The 23,119-nt window shown below is 36.4% G+C and overlaps 1 protein-coding gene across 5 annotated transcripts in view; it reads left to right on the top strand.

The window, feature by feature from the left end:
- LOC127831003 (eukaryotic translation initiation factor 4 gamma 3-like) overlaps window positions 1-23,119 on the top strand; it is an 85,446-nt gene that overhangs the window by 29,424 nt on the left and 32,903 nt on the right. For 4 of the 5 annotated variants that reach the window (XM_052355975.1, XM_052355976.1, XM_052355977.1 and 1 more), the window contains 4 exons: window positions 7,842-7,945; window positions 20,937-21,146; window positions 22,426-22,561; window positions 22,765-22,898. In XM_052355975.1, the coding sequence (XP_052211935.1) occupies window positions 7,842-7,945; window positions 20,937-21,146; window positions 22,426-22,561; window positions 22,765-22,898 (584 nt within the window). Of the gene's footprint in view, window positions 1-7,841; window positions 7,946-11,537; window positions 11,693-20,936; window positions 21,147-22,425; window positions 22,562-22,764; window positions 22,899-23,119 lie in introns of those variants that run through there. The other variant, XM_052355979.1, reaches the window with a different exon arrangement.

Here is a 23,119-nt window from a genome sequence, read left to right as displayed (position 1 = left end):
AATTGTATCATGACCACTGATTAAAACTAGACATTCAAGTAAGGACTAGTGTAATGATTATGTGGGTTTTTAATAATAAAACCAATAAGAAAAATATGTATATTTTGCTGAAAATTTGAAGATGTGTGCAAAATACAACTGGACTCCTACTTTTTCCTTTTGGACTCCTACTTTTTCCTATTGGACTCCTACTTTTTCCTAGGAAGAAGTCCATGGACTCCTGTTTAAAAGGGGCCTTTTCACAGATCGTGGCATGTTTTGAAGTTTGTCATTTAATACTTTATATTAATTAAATGTAAACATTAAATTTTAATAGCAACCCCAGCATATTTATTTAATGTGAAGGAAGTGCTTAAAAATATGTATTTGTATAGAGGAAGAATAAACTAACTCAGTACTTTTTTTTTCAAATATCTTAAAAAATAAAAAAAGTTATGACCATTTTACTTCTGAAAAATTGTACGATTTCTTGGAAAATTTGCTGTACATAAGTGATGAAAGATAATCGCGAAATCGCGGCACCGTAAACATAACTTCTTCAACAAATATTTCAATAACTTTTTTATTTGTCATGGTAATTTCATAAAATTTGGTACCCTTATGTATTTTGGTATGAGGAATCTGCTCATGTATTAAAATATAATGATATCATGATACTTTAGTCAGTAATTAAAAATCATACTTTTTTATTTTATCAATAATTCATTAATGACAACAATACATTTCAGAAAAAATCATGTACACAAAGTGAAATATATATTCTGCAAATTAACTGTTCATTTTAACATCATGCACATAATTATCTTTTACTCAGAAACAGAATTTGAGCTTGAACTTGAAGCCTTCAAGGCAAGTTCCAAAGTATCATGTCAACAAAAAAACATGGCATGAAAGTTATCATACACTAAATCAATTTGTTCATGTTCAGGGTATAATCTACATGTGCGTCCCGCATCTATGAGGCACAAATATCGAAATAGACGCATCGTTTTGAAATATGTGCGTCCACTCAGACGCATTGCTGAACTGCATCTAACGCATACGCGAATCACGATAAGCACTAACCATCTTGTGTACGAGTCAATAGTGCAGCAATGAATGCTGAGTTTAACCGAATGAGGCTTGAAGACTCCAGCAAGTCTTTTGATTGGCTCTAGTCGAGCCGCTGATGTATAATACGAACCAATTAGAATCGACCTTTTAAATAGAATGTGTTATGATATTTTCTCGAGTCCCCGGATGAAAACCTGCTTTAACTTTGTGTAACTTAGTCATAAATAATACAGAAAAAATGCCTCCGAAATAAGGTGTTGTAAGCTTAATCCAAAACAAACAAATCTAAACTTTAATAATGGTAGGTCAACGGCTCGCAATTCGGACGTAAACAATAATATTGTCAAGCTCGCAATTCGGATGTTAACAATAATATTATCATCGATTTGAATCAAGTTGAAATGTTATAACAGGTTACTTTCATGTAACAGATAATGTTAAGGCAAACATTTTTTTTTGGTTTCAACAAGTTTTTGAGATTATTAAAAGTTTAATGCAAGTATAGTTATTGAGCTAGTGTGATTTAGACATATTTTCTTCACTACTTGGTAACTTTCAAAATTTGGGACCCATTCTTTTTCAAGGTAGACTCATTAATTTTGGCCTGGGGCTCATTGGTCTAAAATCTGCTAGTTCAGGGACCCAAAGATAGAAAATTCTAGATTATTCCCTGCATGTTCTTTTATGAACCTCTGACAACAAACACAGTCTGGTACAAAGTTCCTGTAGATTACAAACTGTTTGTGCACTTTTTATCTGTCATCTCTTGATGGCCATTGGAAAAACCCTGGTTTTCTACAATCCGGACACGGTGACCGTGAAATTTCTTTCACCTTGAAAGAAATTTCACGGTCACCGTGCAGGGTTTTTTTTTTACTAAGAAAGTGATGCCGATATTCGGCGTCTTCCCCTAACAGAATTTTTCCCCTCAAAATACAATTTCCCCACCAAAAATATAATTTTTCACCAAAATATAATATTTTTTCTCAAAGAAATGTTTATTTTTCCTTTGGGCATTCGACAATTATCCAATTTGCACCATGGACAACGATCTCGCTCTCTCTCTCTCCAGACGAACACAAAAAAGCTGGGAATCCCAGTTATTCTAAATATAGCTCTTAAATTACGTCATGTAAACTGGGCAACTAATCGTAATAATCATGTGACTATTTTACTGGATGCCGGTTTTGCGCGAGAAGGGTGTTTCGTCAATTAAATACCGGAAACCAGTCGAATTTTCATCCGGGCTATATGCAAGCCAAGATATAAACGTGAAAACAGAAAAAAATGTCAGTCACAATTGGCTTTCTTACACAAACAAAATAAAACATTCGGACTCGGAAGATACTGAACGCATCGAGGCATTTTCTAAGAAAGAATCATCGAAAACCGTTATAACCCAGCAGGATTCTGAGGTAATCAACATCGAACATTGTGAAAGTGAAAGTAGACAATCAGCAGCTGCCGCTCCTTTGACCTTTCCCTTCCAGTACTGTAGCAGATCAAGATCGTCAACCCATTCATCATGAAATTGAAATCACAAAATTGACATCGTCCCCCGGCCCCAGTACAGAAATATAGTTGAAAACATTTCCCATTATTAGATCTACACCTGCAACTTTATTAAGGACTTTGACTTTAATACGTGTTAAATGTGTTTAAGAACAAAAAGGACAGAGACAAGCCTCTTTTGATGAGTTATAGACATTGAAATGAACAGTTTGTATTTTTTCGCCTAATATGTCTCTTTCGCACTCTTTTTTCCCCTTTCACCCAGCGTCCAGCGTCTTCCCCTTTCTCTAAAAAAAACCCCTGCCGTGTCCGAACTTTCTGAAAATGTATCGACACAACCAGGGTACCAGCCATCTTTATATGCCACAACCACATACTCATTGATATTTTGAATGTGCACAGGTTCAAATGTTCTCAGCCTTTGCTTTTTATTTTGCTCCACTGGCACTGGATCACTTTTTTTCGTTTTTTATTCTTTTGTTCTTCCTCCATCAACATATTTACGTGGATGTCTTGAAGAACCTTTTTTTCATTTTCCATATGCTGTTCCCTTAAGGTCTTGCCACCCTTACGAGCTGCCTTAAGTAAATCAGACCTTTCAGTTGGTTCCGTATTTTCAAACCAGGTCAACATTTCCGCTTGATCTTCTGGATTGACGAATGGTGGTGATAGGAAGCATTGGGTCGTCTCTTCTGGCTGGAATCCAAATCACCGAAATGATGCTCACAGGAAAGATTTGTAACTGGGGCAAAGTAGCTACTAGCAAAATCTTCGTCACTGGCAGGATTCCCAAACTTGCCATCTTTCAAAAAGTCAACCAGTTGCTTCCTCACACATTTTAACATTGCAGTTGCAATAACTGGTATTACATGTATGTTCATCGCCATGGCATACATTTCTTCTTTTATGGTGAATAGTTCACTTGCCAGGCGATTGTAGTTGTTCACACTTTTTGCCAATGGGTCTTCAGAAGCACAGTGTCCGGTTTTGTATAGTTGCCGTTCAGGACATTTTACACAGTCTTCTAAGAACTTTTCAATGTCCTGGATGTGTGTACACAGTTTGTGGTAGCTGACTTTTCCGCATGTTATTAAATGCCAGTATGGTCCCATGAGCTTCAAGTAGAAGAGTCCTAAACACTGAATTAGTGTACATATTTCATCCAGGTCTGATCTAGACTTGACTGCCTTGAGTTTCAAGTTTGACTTTGACACACTATCCAGGACACGAAGGAAATCTTTCCTGATCACGATGACCTCTGCTGAGGTTTGAAACAAACAATTGAACCTGTTGTCCCTGTAGTTACCAATTAGAGATTTCAGTCCTATGGTATAGCATCACGTCCAAGAGGACCACAATAGCTGCTCAATGACAGTTCAAACTCTTTTAGATCCGGCATTGTGTAATTGTGAAGCCAAAGAAGCACACGAGCCATGCGATGGAAGTGTTCAACGGCCTTTTGTTCACCATTGTAGGTATTTAACATCTGAGATCTCCATTCATCTAACAGTTTATCTGCCTTCTTTTCATTTGCAGCTCTATCAGACATTGTGAAAGCCAACTAAGATAATGTCTCAATAAGATATTTTTCATTGTCATTAACTGCAGCAAGTTCTTGAAGATGTGACTCTGTTACATGCTGAATAGTCTCTGCTGTCTCTCTGGCTATCCGGGTGAATCCTAGACTTATGTTGTCGCCTGTGTGTAGAGTGATAGCAGTGTCAACAACTTTTTGTTTTCTTCTTTTGTCCCATCACGACCCAGTCCCCAATTTTTTGAGTTTTCAAGTTTATCAGCAATAAAGACTTTTGCAATATACCTGTTATGTCCTTCATCAATAATTGTTTGGGAAGTTGTTGCATTTGGTAAGTCATGTTTTGGCACTTGAATCTTTGTAAGGTGTTTCAGCACAGTTTGTATAACAGATGAAATCTTTTCTGCTGCCACTTCTAGATCGGCCAGTTCAATAACACATAGACGAATATCATTCGAATATAATATGTTGTCTTTCTTTGTTTCAAGATTGAAGTTACTATTAGTAACATTACTGTCCGCCAATTCACAGATTTTCAAGTCTTTTTCTTCTAGCAACAAATTTAGTCCTTTAATAGTCTTTTTGCACATTTCAAGTTCAAACAGTGATTCACATTGCTTGTCTGTGGTTTTCTCCAGTAGATCGCTATTAATTTTCTTGAGGTAGATGTTTGATTTTTGTACCAAAAGCTTTTTGTCTTTTTCGCTGTTGAAACGACCAAGAAGATCAGCATATTTGGTCTCCATGGTTTCATTTTGTTTTTGTACATTGGTCAAAGAAACCTTCAAGTCATTTAATTCATTCCTTAATCGAGTGTTCTTTGCAGTAAGTCTTTGCTCCTTTATTGTCAGTAATGTTTTTGTACACTGAGACTTTCTCAAAAGCATTAAATTGTTCAATGCCCTTTTATCGCGTTTATTAACATTTCGAACAGAGTAATGTCCAATTTTCTTCTCCATGGCATTTAACTGTTCATGTTTTCCTCTGTTTTTATTCTTCAACCTTCCAAGAAAATGTATCTTTCTTGTATTTTCATACTCCAGCAAATTAGTGCATTTGCTTAGAGATTCAAAATCAACATTTTCAATGTTTGTCTGTACTGATACATGTTGTTTTACTTCTGTTGACAAATCTTGAAGAAATGAGCATGTTGAACTTGAAGACTCTACTTTTTCACTGCACTCCCAGGGTTTTTTTTTACTAAGAAAGTGACGCCGATATTTGGCGTCTTCCCCTACCAGAATTTTTCCCCTAAAAATACCATTTCCCCACCAAAAATATAATTTTTCACCAAAATATAATATTTTACCCTCAAAGAAATGTTTTTTTTCTTTTGGGAAGTCGACACTTATCCAATTTGTAACATGTAAAACGGTCTCGCTCTCTCTCTCCCGACGAACACTCAAATCTGGGAATCCCAGTGATTCTATATATAGCTCTTAAATTATGTCATTGAAACCGGGCAACTAATCGTATTAATCATATGACTATTTTACTGGATTCCGGTCTTGCACAAGAAGGGTGTTTCGTCAATTAATTACCGGAAACCAGTAGAATTTTCATCCGGGTTATGTGAAAGCCAAGATAGAAACGTTAAAACAGAATAAAGTCTCACAATTGGCGTTCATACACAAACAAAATTAAATGTTCGGACTCGGAAAATATTAATTGCGTTGACGCATTTTTTAAGAATGAATCATCAAAAACCGTTGAAACCCAGCAGGATTCAGAGGTACATGTAATCAACATCGATTAATACTGTCGGATTATTGTGAAAGTGAAAGTAGACAATCGGCAGCTGCCGCACCTTTCCCTTCCAATACTGTAGCAGATCTAGATCGTCAACCCATTCATCATGAAATTGACATCGTTCCCCGGCCCCAGTTGAAAACATTTCCCTTTATTAGATCTACACCTGCAACTTTATTTAGGACTTTGACTTTAATATCATACTTGTTCATGTGTTTTAGAACAAAAAGGTCAGAGACATGCCTCTTTTTCTAAAAAAAAAACCTGAAGTCTGTAGGTGAGTTATAGACATTGAAATGAACAGTTTTTATTTTTTCCCCAAATATGTCTCTTTTGCGCTCCATTTTCCCCTTTTACCCAGCGCCCAGCGTCTTCCCCTTTTTCTAAAAAAACCCCCTGACTCCGAATTGTCATTCACATCATTCACATTGGTGATCAATTTAGGAGCGTTCTTCACACAAGCAAAATGTGTCAACATTCTTTACCCCTGGGACTTCAGGGGTTCTGAAATATTTTAAGAGTCTACTTGTTCACGGACAAGTTGGACCCACAAATTCACTTGTCCGTACCAAAGAAGTACTAGTCCATTCTTTTAAGATTGATAAAGGAAAAGATCATTACTAATTAAGCAAATAATACAAACATACACTTTTGTTAACTTCTATTTTAACTTATAAACAAAATTAACTATAGAAATTTCACATGAACAAAAAATACAAGAAAGATGTGCATATAATAAGAACACTTAGGTCACACATGATACCATTTCGGATATTTAATAATCTCAACATGACTAGAAAATTCACTTTTCAAGGCTTCGTCAAATTTACCTACTTTTATTTCATTTTTCTTTTTATGAAGTTCATCATCATATTTTATTTTGCATTGCATGTGGCAACTGATTTTCTGATGAGATGTCAAAGGGTCTCTCCTGCACACAGGCTGACCATTTAATAAACCACCACTTTTATCCGCTAATAAAGGAAACTCCTTACAAAGTTAACATTCACACACACCGGCAACGTTTTCAAGCCAAGGGAAATCAATTAGCCAAGACTCAACAAATTTTCGTTTCTGCTTGGCACCATAGGCTTTATCATATTCATACTTGGTTTTTCTCTTCTCCGACGCCGAACTGATTTTATCATTTGTCTGTTTCGCGTCATGGCTTGACGTTGAAGTGGTTTTATAAAAAAAACACCATCTTATGTTCACTGCATGTCTTTGAACATGCATGCGGCCATTTGCAATGTACAAAAAAATGTTATCTCATGCGTGATTGGCTGGTACTATACACATGTGCGCTGGTTTCTCTACTGAAAATGTTATGCGTGATTGGCTGTTGGTATATACACGTGGACTAGTTTACTAAATTAAATAATTATTATTGGAAAATTACACCTACATGTACCTTGCAGATGAAAATGTGTGCCAGTCGACAGATTAATCATAAGCTATTTATATATAATATTTCGTTTTTGATTTTCGGAAAATGGAGTAGTTTCGTTCTTGAAAAATGATTACCACTGAAATTTTACTTGTCACCGGACAAGCCAGCTTTGAAAAACTGCTTGTCCGGAAGGGGAAATTGACGACTCGGACAACTCGGACAGCTTATTTCAGAACCCCTGGACTTTCTTTTTGTGTTTCAATTTGTTCTTTGTTTCAATAAGTCTCTGAATCTTGATGATTATTGACTGAGTTTTATTGTTTATAAATTTTTTATCAAACTCAGTCAATGGGGATGAATGCCATTTCCAAATTTGATAAAAAAAAAACACTGTAAGGTTATTTCCTGTCCTTGAATTTGAGTATTTGATGCGATTATTTAGAGTTTTCAAAGATGGTAAAAAGTGTGAGATTAATGTTTTTGCATTTCTTTAAGTTACATCTAACAAACGCTTTCTATTTAAATTTGATGATATGATCTAGTTCACAAGATGAGTTGAAGTGAAAATATCCCAGAAATTGAAATATGTCTTTGAAATTGCAGGGAAAAAAGAAAAATCAAAGAAGAAGCCACGTGATATCAATAAGAGAGGAGAAATGATACAAGGCACCGAATTTGATGCCTATGTAGACGACACTCCATTACAGGTCAGTTTCCCATGATATGAATGGTTACTGAATTGTCATTTGGGTACGTAATTATTATCCAGAAATGTTTATTTAAGAGTGATACAATTTTTAATTGTTTGTGGAATATTAAACTGTTATATTCAATGACTATATTTATGACTACCATAAGCTAGGGATGGAAATACGTAGGAACTTGCAAGCTCATGTCCCTTCAACATTGTGGAGGGCACTATAATTATTTGCTGCCAAAACTCATCTGGGATAAAATGTTTGTTTCACATTTGGGTGTTGGGAACATACTTCAAATACTTGGGTCTCACATTGAGGGTTTTGTAAGTCTAGATGTTCTAGGTGGTTAATTAAAAAAAAACACAAGAAATTCAGAGAAAGATTCGCCATTTTTGCTCTTTTTTATGCCCCCCTTCGAAGAAGAGGGGGTATATTGCTTTGCTCATGTCGGTCTGTCGGTCCGTCCACCAGGTGGTTGTCAGACGATAACTCAAGAACGCTTGGGCCTAGGATCATGAAACTTCATAGGTACATTGATCATGTATCACAGATGACCCCTATTGATTTTGAGGTCACTAGGTCAAAGGTCAAGGTCACGGTGACCTGAAATAGTAAAATGGGTTTTTGAATGATTACTCAAGAACGCATACGCCTAGGATCATGAAACTTCATGGGTAGATTGATCATGACTTGCAGATGACCCCTATTGATTTTGAGGTCACTAGGTCAAAGGTCAAGGTCACGGTGACCCGAAATAGTAAAATGGTTTCCGGATGATAACTCAAGAACGCATACGCCTAGGATCATGAAACTTCATGGGTAGATTGATCATGACTCGCAGATGACCCCTATTGATTTTGAGGTCACTAGGTCAAAGGTCAAGGTCACGGTGACCCGAAATAGTAAAATGGTTTTCGGATGATAACTCAAGAACGCATACGCCTAGGATCATGAAACTTCATAGGTAGATTGATCATGACTTGCAGATGAACCCTATTGATTTTGAGGTCACAAGGTCAAAGGTCAAGGTCACGGTGACCCGAAATAGTAAAATGATTTTCGGATGATTACTCAAGAACGCTTTTGCCTAGGATCATGACACTTCATAGGTACATTGATCCTGACCCGCAGATGACCCCTATTGATTTTCAGGTCACTAGGTCAAAGGTCAAGGTCACAGTGACAAAAATCGTATTCACACAATGGCTGCCACTACAACGGAGAGCCCATATGGGGGGCATGCATGTTTTACAAACAGCCCTTGTTTTTATGAACACCCTTTTATTTATGACAAAACTGACTATTATTACCTATTTATTTTATGACAATGTGCAACTAAACTTTGTGCATATGTATGTGTGTGTGTGTGGGGGGGGGTCCTCAACAATATAATTCTGTCAAATTATAATCAGGGCCAAAACACCAACTTTTGGAAAAGGGCCACAGCCTTTTTTTCGGGGAAAAAAGACACCTTTTTGGCTTTGGGGAATAATAAATACTGAGGTAGATTGGAAATTTAGAGAAAAATGCATGATTTTAAAGAAATTTCTGAAGGGGAAAGGGCCTTTTTGGTTATGGGTAAGAAAAAGAGGCCCCTTGCGAAGAAGGGTTTTTTGGCCCTGATTATTTAACATTGGCCATAACTTTTGCAATATCGAAGATAGCAACTTGATATTTGGCATGCACAGGCTTGGCGAAATTGCCGGTCCGTCGGTCCTGACCGGCAAATTTTCATTTGGTCCGGCAGGTTTAACCAGAATGTCAGTCCTTGTGACCGGCAAAATAAATGTGCAATGAATGCAAACATATCATATTTTTTCAAAGTTGAAAATTCGAAGAGCAAACCCTTTACTACAGTCTACATCATGAAAATGAAATTGCTCATTGTGTTGATGTTTGCAATAAGTTTGTTACGTACAATTAGCAAATCCAACTGGTTACACAACACCTACTTCAAACTCGCAAAATCGGCAACTGCTTTCGCACATTTTAATCCCTTTTGTTAAAACATCGCAGTCTACACAGGGTCAGTAAAACCGCTAAGCGTGTTTTCACAACACTCACACATTCTTCGCGATATCATTCTATTAAAATTTACCACAAAACATTTAACAGAAATTTAATACACGCACGCTTTCCATGCGTTTGACGTGACGTTGTACATGTAGGGAATAATTTGCGCGCGCTTTTCTGGAGAGAAAGGATTAAAACACACTGTACATTTGCAGTTTATTTGAAGAATGTGATAACGTCGAGTAAAAATTAAATTGGGAAGAGTGTTTCGGAATACAAATTTAATTATGCGCATTTGAGAATTCAACAAAACACGGAATATGGACCAGTTTCTAGGACGCTCATACTTCGGTACGATGCGTTTTTTTCCGATTTTTCTGAGAAAAAAAGGGTTTATCTTAATGTACATAGTTGTGTTGTTGTTTTTTTTCGGTCCGGCACATTTTCTGAAATGCCTGTCCGGATGACCGGCAGTTTTTTTCCAATTTCGCCAAGCCTGCATGCATGTGTATCTCATGAAGCTGCACATTTTGAGTGGTGAATGGTCAAGGTTATCCTTCGAGGTCAAAAGTAAAAAATACAATCCAAGGGAAGTAATAAGCTTTAAAAGGGAGAAAATTTCTAAACCTGCCAAATGTTATATTGAAATTTTATTTCAAAGTGGCGAAATAGGGGGAATTGTGTTTCTGACAAACACATCTCTTGTATCTTAATTGTATGTCCACAAAACACTCCACACATCACAACAATTTGTCTATGGGATATTGTGAATGCATTTAGATGTTTTTAAAAATGCTTTAACCCCTGTAGTTTTGGGAATGTGGGGCCCTTCATTCCCGGTATATAACTGGTGAAATTTTCAGCGATTTATTTGCTGGTAATCTCATTCCTGTTGTGTATTATATCGGGACTGTGTCAGAAAATGATTGCATGCTAATAAAAATAATTGCTTTCTTCCTTTATTTCCTAAAAAAAAGCAAGTGTTCAAATGTATCTTGCCTCAAACTGAAAGCTGCATGTTCCCACCTACTTAAAACATCAACAATAAAATAAATAGTTTACAAGCATATCTTTGTAACCAAATTGTCTGCTTCTAAGTATTTTAGTAAAAACTTAACCAACTGTCTGAGTTGCTTGGTAGGCTAATAAGTTGAACTATAGAAAATATAGTGAACTCACTTTTATTTTCAGTTATAAGGTAAAGCATAAAATTAACAACATTAATTTCCAAATTTGTGTAAAAAAGACACTACATTTTCCAATCCAAAAAGAACCAACCCCATTCCCAAAGTGGTGTAAAAAACAACACTTAATATGTTTGATAGTTATCTTAATGCTAAAATATGTTGCATGGTTTAACACATGTCTGTGGTAAAGAATAAGTACTAGTATCCTGGTCTGTAATTGGGACAGCAAGGTTGTCATGTAGATGCTAGAGAGACAGTATATTTAGGGTTGGAATGTAAGTACAGATAAACCAGCAAGGTATGTTGGGCTGGCTTACAAGTTTACAGCTGATATGCTCCACTGGGCCCCCTGTAACAGGCAGGCAGCCAGCCATATTGACTGAAGTGAGGGGTTAAACCTTAACGTTCAGTCACCTTTCTTGGCTCTGCCTGTATGTGTATGTGTGTGTAGTCTGTATGTTGAGTGTACAAAGCGTGGATTGTGTTGAAGGTATACTACGGCCATTCTAAGTGGATTTAAATCTTCATGAATTAAATGTTGGATAAAGTATTTGAGGTATGCAGGTTTTGATGTATCGTTAACTTTGTTCAAGACATTTGTGTTATTTACAAAATGAACATTGGGTTAACCAAACAATAATGAGTTAATCACAGGAGAAGCTTTTTTTGTTGTCATTCAAGTTGATAAGGTTATGTAACGGCTGTTTATCTAGCACATTGTCACAGGCTTACGAAACGTTTAAAATGCAGTAACTGCAGTGTTGTTATTGAATGTAAAAAGTGAATAAATGTTCTCATAAATCCGGTAGTGTCCATGTATGTTTGTTTAATAGCACTTTGACTCTAGATATTATTGGGTGGGGCATCCAACTGTATGTGTAATAGATTTTAACCCTTTCCCAAAGAGCAAACAGGTTTAACATAGCCATTTTCACTTTGCATGTGAGTGGGAAAGGGTTAAATAGACGAGTTAACGCGTGACGTCACACGCACCTGCAAAGTTAAGACTCCGCCCACTGGTTGGCAAAAAGAGGTGGAATTCATATAAGCGCATATAGAGAAGGTTGACATTATCATCGTTTTTATTGATAATCATGAACTGCATCAAATATAATTTTACTATTTATGTCTGAATAAAACATAAGCATGCGTGGAAATTCATTTTTGGAACGATTATATTGTTGTTATTATTTGTTTTTACTAAAAACGAGCTCTGGAGTGGAACGTACACTATCTACGAGCTCGGTATGTGGTTACCACAAAAATCTTTACTAACCGCATTTTCACGTCCATTTTAGATACAAAATTTCATAAATGGAAATTCTTTTAGAATAAATTAAATTTAATGAAAGAACACAAATAAGGATGGAAACAAACAACAAATAGATCGCTTTTTGTTCGCAACATATAGTAACTGATTTTAATCTTAATATATCTGTTCAAACTTACCTTGTTACACAACAAATAAATTCATAAATCTAATTGTTTTATTTAATTGTGCACACCAATTTCGACACTTGTTTCAGCATTTCTAACCTGGTGTTTAATTGCACCGTTGTTCGTCACAAGCATATTATCTCGTTATGATCGGAGACTGCCCAGCCAATTACACAGAAAACATGCCGGTGTCATAAACATAGGGACCTATACTTTAATTGGGTCCCTGCATAGACCACATGTGGCAGACTTACCTCCATGTCATCTCTTGACATATTGAGCAGTCATATTGAGCAAGCCAAATATTAAAGCCAAAATACGTAACAATTGCTTTAATAAATAATTTAACATATTAAAAAAAAGAAGATATTTGTCCGAAACGGATTAACAGGAACATGTGTATTTATATGTTAGCCAGTTTAATCATAATAATACAGTGCTTTATAACTTTAAATTTAAAATATTGTTCAATATTACTGCTACACAATTGATGTATTTACCGCGGGTACCGGCAAATGTAAACTCGTCAATTTAGTGTAAAGATTATACGTTCTTGCATTGCACGTAACACCATCATGAAACCAAGCAATCACAATGGATAAACAATTTTTGCGTAAAATAAATTGAATTAATATATATATTTATCATAAAATGCTTGTTAAATGTATCACTCCTTATTACTTGTTAAGAGATTTCAATATACATGCAAAGACAGTTCAATTTGCACAAGATGCAGGTTTTATTTTCATTTGTATATTAAAATTTATTAATATTGTAATTCAATGGAAACGAAACGAAAATTCATTCTATGGAAAAGAAAATTACCACAACATTTAACGATTGTTAATGTATTCCGTTTTTTATGGCTTTGTTTTATAATTGATTAAATGCGCCTCTTATAATACACTTTCGGTCGCTGATGAGCAATAACAATATCCACACCGTTTATAGTTATAATCAAATTAATATATGTATTATAAGTTTTGAAATATCATTTTTTAAAGTCTTACTATAAAAAAGAATACGGCTAATTTATTGTTTTGTTGTGTGGTATTGTCAGTATTTAGTCTTCCGACCACGTTTACTCTGATGCTAATAACTAATTTGTATTTTTATAAAGAGGAAATTATATATATTATGATACATTTATTAGTACTAAATATGATATATTTGCACTATTGTTTAAGAGTTGTAATGTTTATTTCGGATTTTTTATCGTTTAATTGACTAAACAAAAGCCCTTTATACATGTTTTACGTGACTGTAACCAGTGTTTTTGCCAACCAGTCAGTGCGCATGCGCGGAAAATCCCGAATGTAAACAATAACAATTAACTCGTCTATATATCAAAATCAGAAGCTTGGGTTTAGGACAATCGTAGTCATCTGGTTTGAATGAACATGTTTGTGTAGTATTTTTGGAAAACTTGACTTGAATAAACAAGTTTGTGTAAAGTATTTTTAGAAAAAATAATTGTTTCATTTTTGATTTTCAGAAAATTGTATGGTTTACATTTTATGGAAAAAAAATGTGTTTAAAATGTAAACAAAAAATGTTAATATATTTTACTTTGAAGACATTCTTATTCTTCATATTTTCCTTGAATATTACTATGTGCAACACAAAAAATCATAGGCAGTTGGAAAACTCAGTTTTGGGGAGTGCTTAGTAATAATGAATGAAAGGATATGGAAAGGAGTGAGGGGTACACTGATAAGTTGGTTTGCAGCTGTTGCACAAGAATTTGCTTTCACAATCATAAAGATGAAAAGATTAGATTGTACATGCACAAGACAGCTTATCAATGAGTGATGGTGTAAGGTCATACACTTAACAAACTATCTCCATATCTTGGGGTTTGCTGTTCTTGTCTTTCTCACATTGCTTGATGTTTTGGCATGTACATGTTTAGTAAGATGGATTCATGGAATTGGTGGAATAAATGAATATTTGTGTATCAATGCTCTCTTTCCTACCCTTCAAAAAATGTTAACCATCTTAAAGTGATATTATGGGCATCTAACAGTTTATAGGTGTCTATCGCAACCGTTGTTTATTTGTGGTGTTTTCACTTCACATGCACTTATATTTGTTAATGCAGCATCAACATACTAGAACACTATCCCGGAAAGAGAAAAATAATGCATTTGAATATCAACCGTACTTTTGTTTGACAACTGATCACGCATGTACAATGTGAACCTTAATTTAGTTTAGCGCAGATTAGTTTATACGACACAAAGACACAATTTTGTTTTACGGATCATTTCGACTTACAGGTGTGGGTGAGTCATGTTAATTATTGAATATAAAATATATTTTTATTAACAATTGGTAGCAAGATGAGTTGCAGATAATTGGCCATTAACCACATTTTAACTTACTCTTTTGACCTGATAATTCTTTTCAGCTCAATTCAACAGTGAAAAATGCCCATAATATCACTAAGTGTTAACCCATTTTGTTGGTTGGAATGTGTGTGTGTTTTTGGTCTGTTCGCGCATGTGTACAAATAATTGTGTGTCAAATCTCTGGTGGCTCCACATGTATAGTTATTATGTCCTAGTAAAATTGTTCCATGGTTAAATGAATTATCCATAAAATTTATTAGGGCTTAACGGTATACTTACTGTGGAATCAAATGCTTCAAGCTGGGTTCCCACTGCCAATCAGATCAACTCGATAAAGCCCGACAAAGCGGTCGAGTACTGGTCTGGTTCGGTCGGCATGAGTGGTCGGGTAGGTCGGCATCGGTCGGGCTTCCTACCCGATATTTTTTGACATGTCAAAAAATATTCAATAGCGGTTGAGTAGGAAATGGATCGAGAAGCGCTCTGGAAGTGGTCCTGTATTAGTCGAGTAGAAGATCGAGTTGATCGTGAAGCAATCGTATGGCGATCAGATTGACATCTTTTACACGATCTGAACCCGATCCGCTCGAACTCTACCCTAGTTATTTTAAATTGCCACACGATCCACACGACCTCCAATCGATTTGATGAACAGATTTACTAGACTGCTACCGGACGGCTAATTGACCGTACATGATCACTTCCCGATTGCTAATCGACCATACACGGGCTCTGTACCCGATTAGCTAGACCTCTACCCGAGTTATTTTAGATCCCTTTATACGACTGTAGTACGACCATCATGATCTGGTCGTGTGAAGATCTGGTGGCGATCGAGCTGAGGTCCACTTGGTCGAGCTGAGATATTAAAGGGCTCGCGTATAGGTTGAGATGACTGAGCGGAAATTGGTAAGATGGTTGAGTGGACGTCGTAAATGAGTCGTGTGGGGGTCGTGTGTTATCGACAAGAGGTCGAGAAAAAGTCGTTCATACCCTTTTTAGTCGAGTTTGGTCGGGAAATTTTGGTGATCGGGGTGATCGAGCTGATCGGATCGGCAGTGGGAACCCACCTTTAATCACTTTAAATCGCTAATATAACCAAAACTAATATAGCAATTGTATTTATATATATTCATGCATAAATATCGGTGCCAGATTAACATAGGCGAGCTACATGTGTGTGTTTTAGCATAAGTGAGATGCCTGATATTATTCAACAAGGTGTTTTGAACTTGCACCAAGATTCCTGGTCTAGACCTCACAGTGAAACAGGAATTGTAGTATTGGTTCCGAAATGGGTAACACATCAGATTTGCAGATTATATACTGCTGTGTAATAGGGGGGGGAGGGTTCCCAATAAATAGCAGGCACCTGTCCATGTAACTCAATAAAACAACAAAAAAGCAACACAGAAATAAAAATAGGAACTTTGTAATTGCTCAAAGTGCAGGGATTTGCCTCCCTGTTATGTCCCCCCTCCCTCCCCCAACCAGGGCCTGCCCTGGACTGACAGGCGTCCCTGGTTGTCCTCTGTACCCTGGGCAAAATTTTAAGGTTTTCAGATATTTTTCAGATATTTCAATTTCTACCCATGCAGTTAACCTGCTCAAGGATTTTATGTAAAAGATTCTCTATTCACATGGCAGTGCATTTAATGAGCTTTTCATACCAGAGTTGTTATGTTTGCAAGCTGTAATTTTTTATGTTCTATGAAAATTGACAGTTTTTGCTGAGAGTTGATTTCCACATTCTTTACCTTTTTAATACTCCCCCAAAATTTATTTTTGGGGAAGCATATAGTCCCCGCTTCGTTTGTCCGTGTGTGTGTCTGTCTGTCCGTCCGGGCACAATTTTTGTCCGGGCTATTTCTCAGCAACTAATGACCGCAATTCAATGAAACTTTATGGGAAGCTTCACTACCAAGAGGAGATGTGCATATTATCAGCGGGTTCTGGTCGGTTGATTTTTCACAGAGTTATGGCTCTTTGAAATTTTTGAAATTTTCCATTAACTGTACATATAGTGCAATTCTTGTCGGGGCTATTTCTCAGCAACTAATGACCGGAATTCAATGAAACTTTATGGGAAGCTTCACTACCAACAGGAGATGTGCATATTATCAGAGGGTACTGGTTGGATTATTTTTCACAGAGTTATGGCCCTTTGAAATTTTTTATAAAAAAAATCTTGTCCCCCCAACTACTGTGCCCTCAAGACGTTTCCTTTTATCTGAATATATAGTGCAATATTGTGACCAAAAAACCTTTGGGGAGCATCACCTGTCTCTGACGGTTTCTTGTTTTTGCTGTTTTCAACGTTGCTTCTGCTCATTGAACTGGTACCTTGGCGCTGCTTACTATTGTATCATAGGAACCACAATAAGTGTATAAAATAGGGAAACAGTATTCTTAATCAACTTGTTTTGAGGCTGTTAATGAAATGACATTATTATCCCAGCCTTGAGATGTTGTATTGGTATAATCTGAACTGATTCTGTTGTAAACAATTTAAATATTAAAACAATAATAGTTATTCTGAGGTTTCTATGGATTCTTGTTAGGAATTAAAGTGACCTTACCATTAGTAAGTAGTAGGGAGGCATTGTGACAGTACATGGGCTTTGGGGAAAAGCCTGTTATATAAGCATTCAATGTAGACAATCCAAATATTATCTGGAGGGTTGTTGATTTACTTATCACTGCAGACCTGGATTATAAAGGTGTGTATGTTTACATTGGGTATGTGGAATGGTGGAATGGGAAAATGGGGGTTTATTAGTTTAAACCAGTACATATCCAGAGCCAGTACATATTCCGAGACATGTTCGTGACCCTGGAGCATGGCAACTATACAAGGTCAGCGAAATTTAGTGATAATGGAATGATGTAATTTTGTAAGATGGGACCTCACATGGAAGACCATGAATTGAAGGATAAATTAAAATCATTTAATAGCTGAAAATTTCATTTTGTCAACAAATGATTTACTACAATGTTTAAGGTAAATTTTTAAGAGATTGCTTTTGCCTTTCCAAATTCTTTTGGTATGAGTTAGTTTGTTATGAACAACGTACATTGAAGCTTACCCATCATTAACCCTTTGCATGCTGGGAAATTTGTCGTCTGCTTAAATGTCGTCTGCTGAATTTCTAAAATAAGCATTTTCTTAGATTTTTTTCAAAGAATACTATCAGAATAGCAAACAGTTTGGATCCTGATGAGACGCCACGTTCTGTGGCGTCTCATCTGGATCCAAACTGTTTGCAAAGGCCTTTTAAATTCGGTTCCCGCACTGAAAGGGTTAATCAATTGACTGAAAACTTCATTACGAAGTGGGATTGTATATTTATATAATCTTGCACTGGTTTAAAACACTGTAGGTGTACCAACAAACAGCTCTTGTGTAATAGCTGATGTTCTGTATTGTGCAACACTATGTACATTATGTGGATGCTTGCCAAATTTGCTAAAATAAGTAAGAGATAATGGATGGATGCTGCCAGCTTCATTCTGTGTTCAGATAGATCATCATCAACTTGAAACTTAAGAGGTTGTATGATCTCTGGGAGGGTATGTGCAGTGCACAAGAACCATAACTTTTGCTCCCCTTAATTTCTTCCTGAATCATAAATGGAAAACTACTACAGGTTTTTATTCTTTGTTAATATTTATGACTCCCTTTAAAGAAATAGGAATGCATGGGTGAAAGTTTTCTGGGTTAATTGCCTGCACCCACCGGGTCTCCTGGACCCACAGCAAAATTTTCCAGTTTTCAGACAAGTCATGTTCAACTTTCACCCATGGGAATGTAGCTGTTTCACTGTTTGTGTGTACATCTCCAACTTTTCCTTTGTAAGCTCTTACTTTGCCACATATTAATGAATTTCGAAATGACTAGGCAAAAATGTATGAACCCCTTAAAAGACAGTGTGTAACAATAACAAAGTTTTAGGTCACACAAACAAGTCCAAGGTCTAATTTGTTAGCCATTACTTTGACATAAATTATAATGATGGATTTAAAATGATTTTGCATAAATTTAAACCATCAATAAGACCGTGTGGTACAAAAGCACCAGTCTCACTACCTCAAAAGTAATATTTGGCCTTAAAAATGCTTGAACATTCCTTCTCTGAGCATTAAATTTGCCATTTATTGAAGGATTTGAAAAGAACTTAGGACAAATGCAACCATGGACAATGTGTGTTGTGTAACCCGAGTCTCCCTACCTCAAAGGTCAGGGTCAAAGGTAAAAATTGGCCATACAAATACTCACCTGGACAATGACTTCGTAATTGTGATATATTTGAATAACTCATTATCTTATGACCACCATAAAGAGACAGCATGTTATAAGCCTTGCAGGGTTTGCACAGACCTTGAAAAGTGCTTGAATTTCAATGTTCTCCTTGAAAAGTGCTTATAAAGGCTGTGAAGTGCTTAAAAAGTGCTTATTTGCATATAAAAACTTTAAAATGCTTGAAAAGTGCTTATTTTTAGCTTCAAAAGTGCTTGAAAAAAAGTATCAAGGGTAAAAATATATAATTTCATCTTTTCCAGGAGTCCGAAGTCGTAGTTTTTTTCACAATTTTATATGACGGTTCTGATCTGTTCATACTGACAGGTACTGGATCGTTATGGGTTGGTATGGGTTTAAAAAGGTTAGGCAGGCAACTACTACTAATCTTCCGCCAATTTGTCTACTTTGGTTTTTTTTGTACGCATTATGCCATTTCTTAAACAGTGCTGACAAGTTGAAATATGCCAGCGAATAAGTGCATTTTTCAGAAAGAGTGGCTTTTGAAGTACCCTTGGGTTGTTGACAACGCCGACTCTAAAGTCAAAGCATCTTTTAAAGTATGCAGAACAGATATAGAGATCGCTAGTATGGGGGGATCGGCGTTGAAAAGCCACCAGAAGAGTGCTTTTAGTACATTTAGAAAACATATTCAATACACAGGTTTTGTTTTGGTGTGTGTAATGCCTTTGGTCGAATACTATATATAATACTATGAAATATCTTACTTTTGATTAAACAGTGTTACTGTAGCAGGGTAGTACAGACTGTTGTAAGTCACATAGAATGTTAAGCAAGAAGATACCAATTTTAAAACTGAAAACTGGATATAATTCTGTGTCCAATACTGACAACATGTTTGCTAAATTATTTAGCAAACATGTTGTCAGTATTGGACACAGAATTATATCCAGTTTTCAGTAGGTCGGACTAAAAAAATTGCTTGAATTCGGATTTTTTTCCCTTGAAAAGTGCTTAAAAAGTGCTTGAATTTCATTGGAGAAAATCTGTATGAACCCTGCCTTGCTTTTACAGTGCCAACTCAAACCATGCATTGAAATCAATTGTTATTTAACATAAGAGCTCTTTTGATGGGTTCTTAGTATGAATTCATGACTTGTTTGGTATATGCCTGCTATGAAAATTATACCTGTAGTTGAAAAACAAGATAAATCTTTTTCAACAACAAACATTCAGTTTCTAGCAGGTAGTTTTGGGTGTTTCTGTGATTTCAAGTGAGCTAATCCATGCACCAATTCATAGATGAGTCACTCTGCTCTCCAAGGTGTAGTAGTGGGTTTAGTCAGTTATTGTCTGGAGGCTCTACCTGCTTAACTGTTTATGCAAAGACATTTTTATCTTGGTAACACCTGGGAATGCTTACTTGCAGGCACTTGTTGCTAGCCAAATACTATTTATTTAATAGTATTAAATGTGTCTTGTTCTGACAAAACTGGGCTTAATTCATGTGCGTAAAGTGCCGTCCCAGATTAGACTGCAGTCCACACAGGCTAATCAGGGACGACACTTTCCGCTTTTATGGTATTTTTAGTTTAAAGGAAGTCCCTTCTTGCCGAAAATTTAGTTTAAGCGGAAAGTGTCGTCCCTGATTAGCCTGTGCGGACTGCACCGGCTAATCTGGGACGACACTTTTATGCACTTGAATTTAGCCCAGTTTTCTCAGAACAAGACACAAATTGTTTCTTAATTTACAGAAGGAGGAACCAGTCGAAAAAGAAAAACCAGCCCTAGCAGTGAGTCAGCCTGAACCTATAGTTACCTCCCCTGTGGTCATAGAGCCTGCAGTGAAGCCTGAGGTCTCCGTGCCAGCTCATAAAGAAGCCCCGACCCCAACTTTTAAAGAACCTCTCCCCGTCACCGTCACCACAAAAACAGCTGCTGCTACTGAAGATGTCGTTCCAAAGGTGAATTCAAATTTAACCCATATATGCCTGCATAATGCCGCGTCTCATCAGGATCTGCGCTGTTTGCTTAAAGGAATTTCTGTACGAAATATTCTAAATATGGAAATAAATATACTAGACTTCACTTATTTTGGAAATAAATTGATCCAATTTAGAAGGATGGGAGAGTCCATTAGGCATAAATGGGTTAAATAATAAATCAACATTAAAGAACAGGCTATGCAGTGGTTTCATACCTAAGGATGACGAGAGTTGAAGACCAAGCTGTTGTTAAAAAACTGTGGTTAAATTATCATTATATAACATTCTTCAAAAATAGTTTCATAAAAAAAATTATCTTGAAGGCTTGCAGATGGTTATCTTTGATTTATGCACTACTAAAAAATCTTTGAATAATTTTGCATTAACATTGTGCTGCACTGTAAAAATGAAATCTCAGATAAGCCTGTGTTGACCGCACAGGCTAATCAGGGAGGACACTTTTCACTTAAACTTAAACTTGATTTTCTTTAACTTGATTTTCTTTAAGAAGAGTCTTTTTATGTCCCCCACTATAGTAGTGGGGACATATTGTTTTTGCCCTGTCTGTCTGTTGGTCTGTTGGTGGTTGGTCTGTCTGTCTGTTTGCGCCAACTTTAACATTTTGCAATAACTTTTGCTATATTGAAGATAGCAACTTCATATTTGGCATGCATGTGTATCTCATGAAGCTGCACATTTTGAGTGGTGAAAGGTCAAGGTCATCCTTCAAGGTCAGAGGTCAAATATATGTGGCAAAAATCGCTGATTTTATGAATACTTTTGCAATATTGAAGATAGCAACTTGATATTTGGCATGCATGTGTATCTCATGGAGATGCACATTTTGAGTGGTGAAAGGTCAAGGTCATCCTTCACAAGGTCAAGGTCATCCTACAATGTCAAACATCATATAGGGGGACATTGTGTTTCAGAAACACATCTTGTTAAATAACTAAAAAAACAAACATTAAAAGCAGAAGGTGTTGTCCCTAATCTGGCATGACACTTTATACACAAGCGTTCAGCCCAGTTTTCCGAGAACAAGGCTCAAATAATTCCAATAGTGAGAACCAAATAATTCCTTAATGGTGTTGTGTTGTACAGGTTGAGATCTCAATTAAAGAGGTGTACAATTTTGCTTAAATTTTGGGTTGCATTGTAGAATATGAAATGCAATTTCTCAAAACCGATGTTTATCATCTTATGAACATCACAAAAAAATCATAATTCCTTATTTGTGTTTTTGTGTTGTACTCAGGTTGAGATCTCGATTGAAGACGCGTGTGAGAGTGAACATCAGGATGTCCTAGAGGACGACCTTGAGGAAGGGGAGATAAGAGACGACGAGGAGGAGGATGAGACCCTGGCCATGCTGAGATACAAGTACCAAGAAGGTATGGTCACCTTATATTGTCTGCCTAGGGACCTGTAGGTCAGGGGTTGGCTCCACATTGTGGGAGCGTTCTTAACATCTTCCCTTAGGACATCAAGTACAAAGCATTTCAATAAGCCTAAGGCTTTCAATGCAATCAAGCTAAAATAAATAGTTTTTAAGTAACCCATCAATTGGTTCATTCTTGTTCCCCTATTTGTACAGATCAGTGGTCCCCGCTGAACCCTGAGGGCAAGAAGCACTATGACCGCGAGTTCTTGCTGCAGTTCCAGTTTGACAGCGCGGCCATCACCAAGCCTGCGGGCCTACCTGACCTACCTGACGTTATACTTGACAAGGTACACTGAAGATCCACTGTATCGTAATCTGTTATTTCAGAATGTCCCCAATTATTTTCACACACTTAAATTTTCTGAAGACTGAGAATGCTTATGCCAGTAGAATTGTATACTGTATAAGGTTAGAAGAGTAAGCAGTCTAGTATGGTTATTAACAGGGATGATTTGTGGCTGAAAATTTGACCCCATTCAAATGCTTATTTTGAGAAATTAATAAGTAA

The sequence above is a fragment of the Dreissena polymorpha genome, chromosome 5, assembly GCF_020536995.1.
Source record: "Dreissena polymorpha isolate Duluth1 chromosome 5, UMN_Dpol_1.0, whole genome shotgun sequence".
In the NCBI taxonomy this organism is placed as follows: Eukaryota; Metazoa; Mollusca; class Bivalvia; order Myida; family Dreissenidae; genus Dreissena; species Dreissena polymorpha.
Note: the sequence above shows the minus strand (reverse complement) of the source record. Positions and strands in the feature narration are given on the sequence as shown.